The following is a 6976-nucleotide window of genomic DNA, read 5'->3' as shown; positions in this document are numbered from 1 at the left end:
CGCCGCCGCTGCGGGAGCCCCGCGACAGCACCCGGGCGGAGGTTTCCGTCGGGGCTGTCCCGGGACGCTTCCCCGGGGCTGGGGGGGGGGGGGGGGGAACAAACAGGAGGCGCGGAGGGAGCGGGCGATCCCCCGAAAACCCCCCTTCTCCCCCCCCGGGCGGCCCGCGGGGGCGGCGGCGACTACAAGTCCCGGCTGCCCGGGGAGGAGCCGGCGCGGGGCTGCCGCTCGCCGTCCCTCCCGGTGGGAGCGCAGCGCAGCCCAGCGACCGCCCGCAGCCCCGCCGGCAGCGCCCGCCGCGGCCGACCGGCAACTTTTCTCGCCTCCGGAGCCGGGCAGGGGAGTGCACCGAGGGCTGCGGAGGAGAGCCGGGCGGCGGGGGCTGGAAAAGGGAGCCTTGCCGGGGGGGGGCGAGGGAGCCGGGCAGGGGGCTGCGGAGCGGGGGGAGCCTTGCGAGGGAGCCGGGAACGGGAGTTGCGGTGCAGCGGGGGGGGGGGGGGGGGCTGCGGAGGGGAGCCGAGGAGGGCAGCCCTGCAAGGGACCCCGGCTGCGGGGCCCCGGGCGGGGAGCCGCTGGGCAGGGCAGCCCCGCAGGGGAGCTTCTCGTTCGGTGCAGGGCAAGCCGGCCAGGGCGAGCGCCCGGGCGGAGGAACCGGGCAGGGGGGCGCCTCGCCGGCGGGGGCGGCGCGGAGTGCCGCCCCGGGGCCGGGCCGCTTCCAAGCCCCGCGGGTCCGTGGGGGGCGGGCCGGGGGCCGAGCCCCCCGCCCCGCTTCCAGCCCCGGGGCGTGGGCGCGGCGGCGGCGGCGGCCCCCATGGGCGGCGGCGGGGGCGGCTCTGCGCGGGGGCCGCCCGCCGCGGCTGATGCCGCTGCCGGCCGCCCGCGGGGCGGCTGAGGCGGCTGCCGGGGCCGGGGCCGGGGCCGGGGGAGGCGGCGGCGGCGGGCGGGTCCCGGCCATGTGGCGGCCGGGGGTGCGCGGGCTCCTGGCCCGGGCGTGCCTGCTGCTGCTGCCGCCCTGCGCCCTGGTGCTGGCGGCGGTGCCCGGCTCGGCGTCCCACCCGCAGCCCTGCCAGATCCTGCGTCGCATCGGGCACACCGTCAGGGTGGGGGCCACCCACCTGCAGCCCCGCGCCGCCGCCTGGCCCGAGGAGGCGGCGGGCGGGCGGCGGGCGGGCGGCAGCCCCGAGGGGGGGAGCGCCGCGGGGCCGCGGGTTCGGCGGCCGGGGGGCGGCGGCGGCGGCGGGGAGCGGCGGCCGCCCCCCTCGCCCTCTCCGCGGGACGCGCTGCTGCTGGCCGTGGCGAACCTCAACGGCGTGGCCGGGCTGCTGCCCTACAACCTGTCCCTGGAGGTGGTGATGGCGATCGAGGCGGGGCTGGGCGACCTGCCCCTCTTCCCCTTCTCTTCCCCCAGCGCCTCCTGGAGCAACGACCCCGTCTCCTTCCTGCAGAGCCTCTGCCACACCGTGGTGGTGCAGGGGGTCTCCGCCATCCTCGCCTTCCCGCAGAGCCGCGGGGAGATGCTGGAGCTGGACTTCATCTCGGCGGCGCTGCGCATCCCCGTGGTCAGCATCGTGCTGGGCGAGTTCCCCCGCCGGAGCCCGGTAAGGCGCTTGGGGGGGGGGGGGGGGCGGGCAGGGCTCACCCCGCACAGGGGCAGGGCACCCCCGGGTACCCTGCGGGGAAGGGTCGGGGTCCGGCCGGCTGCGGGCCGGGCCGGGCCGGGCCGCGGGAGCCGGGCAGCGGTCGGGCTGGGGAGGGACACTGCCCCCGAGCCCTGCCCGGAGAGAAGCGGTCTGAGCCTGGAGCCGCCGGAATCGCTGTTCCTGGTGTTCACCTCCGCTTGCATCCTCTCCCGTGTTGGCCCTTGCTCTCAGCCCCGGGGTGGAGGGGGACGAGCATCCTCTCCGTAGGAAGGCTGTGTTTTGCTTCTCGGTGGCAAGAGCTAAGCCGTGAGCCCGGAGTCATACACCACGTTAAGTTGTAGATTTGAGAGGGGAAAGGGGGTCCAGCACATGCACTGGTGAGAAGCTGCTCTTCTGGAGGTCCTTAGCTTGGCTTTTGGAGAAGGACACACTTTGCAGACAAAAAGAAGGTTGTGAGGGGGGAAAAGAAAAAAAAAAAAAGGCTAAAACCAGCATTCAGGGTGTTTATTTATTACTTGTCTAAATGCTGTGCTCTGTGTGTGGGCACTGTGGGTTGTTCACTAGATGACACTTCTCAAGGAAGTTGTTCGCTCTAGCTTGGCTTTGCACTGAGCTGTCTAAAGCATTAGGATTTTCTTTAGTTCACGCATTGCTGCTAGATCAGATTTTGGCTAAATCTAGTTGCCTAACTAAAGTAGTAGAATCTAAAGTCTGACTGTCTCTGTGTTTGATTGTGTAGCTAAAACAGTAGAAACTAAATTCGTTGTGTGTGACCGTCAGGCACAAATAGTAGTAATATCCAAGGGGAGCTAAACTTCCTATCACACAGAGATGGTGGCAACTTAAGTGTTACACACTCTGGAAAAAGGTGATAGTTCACTATTTTGCAAATGTGTTTGATGCCAGTTATCATCTTCAGGCAAAAAGGTTGGAAGAAAATGCTCTATTCTGTGTAGCCCATGCAAGGGAAGTAATGAATAAAATGGCAGAAGCTGCCATTTAAGTAGCCAGGAGAAATGGTTGTTTTATATAATAAGAGATAGCTCAACTTTGCTCTCAAATTGTAATCAGAAGAAAAGATTACCAACTTAATTTGCAAAAGCAAATATATAACTCAGCCTGGATCACTGTTAGACTTCTGTAATTTTTTGTGTTAGATTGTGACAGAAAAGGTAGGAGAAGAAAGTCTGTGCTAGGCAGCTGCCAGTCTGTCATTGAAGGTGTGACTGCTGTACGCTGGTCTGAACTCAGCTAGTTTTCTCTACCTCAGCAAAACCCATGTAACTCAGGTTTCTGTAGATTTATGCAGCAACTCGAGGGTAATCAGTGCCACCGAATGCCATTATTGATGCGTGTTTGGTGCCAACAGCATCAAAGTTTGCTCAGTTCCATGTATCAGCTTTTCAGCTACGCTTGCGGTTGTGCTGGAGTGAATAGCCAAAGATCCCCGAAGACCAGATCCTGAAACCAGCATCTCCTTGCTCTCTGTCTGTTAAAATCAGAATTATTTTCTCTTCCATGCAAGATGGGTCGAAGTTCATCCAAAGCTGCCTGAGGACACAAGATGAGTTAAATGCATATAGCAGAGGGTTAGAGTCATCGCTTCTTTCCACAGAGTTCACAGCTCCTGCTTAACTTTCACTTTGTTCTCAGTGGGGAGCCAACTGGATCAATCTATCCAAATCAGGACTTTGGTCTTAAGCAGATGTTTAAGTGTCATTGTCTTCAGTGACAATGAAACCCATGCTTGACATTGAACCTGTGCTGAATAGAGTCTGGGTTTTTTTCAGCTGAGCTGAAAAAATCACTCTTCAAGGCTCTGTGGGTTTAAAAAAAAGTCTCAGCCTTAGTCAAAGGCCAGCAGGTAATACATTAGTCTCTAAAGATTGGCTTGGAGGGCCTGACATCTTTCTGAACACTCTTTTTCATACCTTCACGTAATAAATACCATTTTAACGCTAACTCTGGAGGCAATGCTCCAGCAGCCTCACCGCGCATACTTCCCAGAGTTACAGGATTTCCAACAGCATCTTGGACCCCGGGGGACCCTGGAGATGTTGGCTTCAGCAGCCTCTGGTGTCTTACTACCTGCTGCAGGCAGGGATTCTGTGTCACTCGCAGTACCATGTCAGCACTGGCATGAAATGAACATGCCATGGACCTCCCACCTTCCTGACTTAACAGCCCCGGAGCCACAGATGGACCACTTCTACTGATTGGCAATTTTAGAGGAGGCAAGTGTAAATGACATCTTTGTAGGTGAGAGAGATTTTGCTAATAGGCCCAGCATGCAATTTTTCAGACAAGAGAAGTCAGGAAGAAAAGACTAAGATCTAACCCTGCTTCTGAAATGTGAAGCATTGGCCTCCCTGGGGTCACCCTTCCCACTGATGCTTTGGCAGAGCAATCCTCCCTCCCTCCAAAACACCACTGCAGCACACCTTGCAGAAGCAGACCCAAAACTTGTTTGCCGTTGAAGAACATTTCCCACTGTCCACCATATGAGGAGCACGGCAAACACGCTAGCGAACTCGATGTTCACCAGATGCTGTCTCAAGCCACTTCTCCTCAGCATTCAGAATTTTTGTTAGGATGGTTTCAAGGTAGTAATGTCTAACAGGGTCTCATTTTCCACATTATGCCAGGACAGGAATGTACACATCTGTTTGTACTGCTGCTGAATGTTAACATAATTACTTTATACAGAAGTTTATAATAAGCAGATATTCACTGAAATTGAAAAAGATGTTGATCTTTGAGCAAATCTTGCCTAAGATGGCAAAAAGCAGTACTTAAAATGAAAAGGAAAATAAGGATCCAGAGCTGAAATACATTTGAATAACACTGACTGTTGCCTCTGTAGCATTTGATGATATACTTCAAACGTGTAACATCGAGAGGAAATCCACAGTGTCACAGCTGGACAGCTACAGTCAGATGGATGCCTAGAATGTTTTCAAAAGTTTTGTGGTTATTCAGGCATCTTTAAAAGTCTGTTTCTCCTTAAATTCTACTCTCTTGAACTTAAAAAAAATAAAAAATCAATTAACAATCACAAGACAACAGCCGTCACAAAGTGTGGTACAGCATTCGTTCACTCACAAGGACAGCTTTTGCTGGAGGTTCAGGATTGTGTGTGGCAAAATGCACACATGGCTTCAAGGGCTGCTATACAGAGTAAAATTTGACATACTTTTTTTTCATTTTCATTTGTATATGTGATTTAATGACTAACATATACTGACAGTAAATCCAGATGCTGTTGTGACCTGAAAAAAGCTGTTTACTTTTCCGAGTTTCCTGTCACTCTAGTAAATTTTCACACTCTAGGTAAGCAAAAGTAACAATTTAACACTGTCATTCAGCAAGCAAAAAACCACTGGATTTCTTTACTACTAACACGAATGCAAATTGCACCAAAGCTTTGACACCTCATTATTTTGGAGACAGCAGCTCACGAGCACTGGTGCCATTGAGGCAAGGCTTGTCACCTTATGTATGTTTTTATGAAGAAACACACTTTATTTTTTCATTCCAAGACTGCCAGCATCATTAATAACTTTTCCAGGGATGGAAGAGGGAAAAGATCCAGGGAACATGAACCATAAATAAGCACAGTGAAACCTCTTCTAGTACTACAGTTCAGAGCCAAGAGTCTGGGAAGAATAGCCTATAATATCCATTTTATAGGTGATGCTATCAGAAAGGCAGGGGAGGTCATGTTCGCAGCAGCATTTTCTGAACTTCAGAACTTGGGGAGTATTTTCAGTGGGTTTCAGACAGATTAGTAGCTCTGATGTCTTTTAACATGAAAAGGACTTTTCTCAGAGCAATGAGACAGAATAAAGTAAATCTGAATCATCAGTCCCTGCATAGCCAGTCTGCGCTTTATCTGGTTTCCTGAGGAACTGGAATTGCAGCAGTGCTGATTACTGCTATGACTTCAGAGAGGGTCAAAAGAATAAATAAATCAAGTCAGAGTTTTAGGTTAAACAGTGAATTTCCTGGTGAAGTAGCAAGCTCAGCCTCAAAACAGATGCTGTAGAAAGAAACTGACCATTAACATTTAATTTTTGGTTTGTTTTTAAAGGAATTAAGCTTTTTTTTTGGAAACAGCTTTATAGTTCATACATATCAAACCACCCTGGGTGGGGAATTACACATCTTTGCTTTTGGAGGCAGCTAGGAATACCACTGTGTATACAGTATCCCCAGAAGTCACACTGATCTGCAAGACACTGACTATGCAAAGCACCAATGAGGACAGGCAGAAATTACAACAAGGGAACAGAGATGTGGAAAAGGTTCTGTCCAACTATGCCCACAGACAATTTTTTTCCTACTTTGAGCCAGAACTGCATTTTTGCAGAAAAGTGGTTTTGATTGGCAAAAAAAAATAAAAAAAATAAAAAATTAAAAACCTCATTTTCCAGGAGAGACTGCAAAACACATGCTTGGCTGCAGGTTCTGGTAATTCAAACTGTTATTGCTAATCTGACCTAGTCCAAATGTTAAAGTTTGTAAAGTTACTGTGTAGATAAGGAATATGTATTCAGTCTCTCCCTGTGATCACCAACCCTCCTCACCTCACACTGCATACATAGTATGGCTTATACATTTTGTGCACTTCAGGAGAGTTTATGAGAGGTGCCTTGAGGGAAAAAAGTATGGAAGTTGAAAGGATGTGCAAACAAATGTTCAGCTGCTTCTCTTTCAGCCAAAGGTCTCTGTGCAGATTTGCTCATAGTAAGCCTTTAAAACTTGCACAGTTTAGGCCACAGATCTGCTATAACATGAGAGTCCTTTTACATTGCCAGCTAATGTAAAAAAGCTTTGTGTAACTAACAGTTTTGCTCTGTAGCCAGGTATCCTGTAGAGCCATTAATTCTTTTAAACACAGATTTCAGAGGCATAACTGACGTTTTGCTGGCAGTGTTGTGGTCCTAGCATCATATGAGAGGTTTCCTCATTGTAACAGTCCTCTGTTAAAAAGCAATTATGCAATGTTTACTAACTGATCCAGTCTCCAACCTCTCACATGCTTTTCCCCAATATCATACATTTTCCTCAGGTTGTTACTTTGAGAATGGTGTTACTTGTGCTCCTGTGCTGTGTTGAACATTGTCAGCTATGAGAGTAGTTTTTATAGTTCATGGTGTTGTCAGCTGAAGCCAATCTGTTACCTTTAAGTTGATGATAAATGATGTGTGTTGAAGGGAAAGGAGTCCTTGTTTATATTCTTGTCCATGGTCAGAAAGCCCTCAAGTTTGGAGAAAGTGGTGTTGGCATAACGTTTGGGGGTTGTATTGGCACATTCTATATTTTGTGGTTTTTTC

At 51.7% G+C, this 6976-nt stretch overlaps 1 protein-coding gene across 2 annotated transcripts in view; it reads left to right on the top strand.

Moving 5' to 3' along the window:
• Positions 1 to 690: 690 nt before the first annotated feature.
• Positions 691 to 6976, top strand: part of GRIN3A (glutamate ionotropic receptor NMDA type subunit 3A) — a 73731-nt gene continuing 67445 nt past the window's right edge. For both annotated transcript variants that reach the window (XM_075020584.1, XM_075020585.1), the window contains exon 1: positions 691 to 1598. In XM_075020584.1, coding sequence (XP_074876685.1) covers positions 861 to 1598 — 738 coding nt within the window. In that variant the 5' untranslated portion in view covers positions 691 to 860. The remainder of the gene's footprint in view (positions 1599 to 6976) is intronic.

This window comes from Buteo buteo, chromosome Z (assembly GCF_964188355.1).
Source record: "Buteo buteo chromosome Z, bButBut1.hap1.1, whole genome shotgun sequence".
NCBI lineage: Eukaryota > Metazoa > Chordata > Aves > Accipitriformes > Accipitridae > Buteo > Buteo buteo.
Note: the sequence above shows the minus strand (reverse complement) of the source record. Positions and strands in the feature narration are given on the sequence as shown.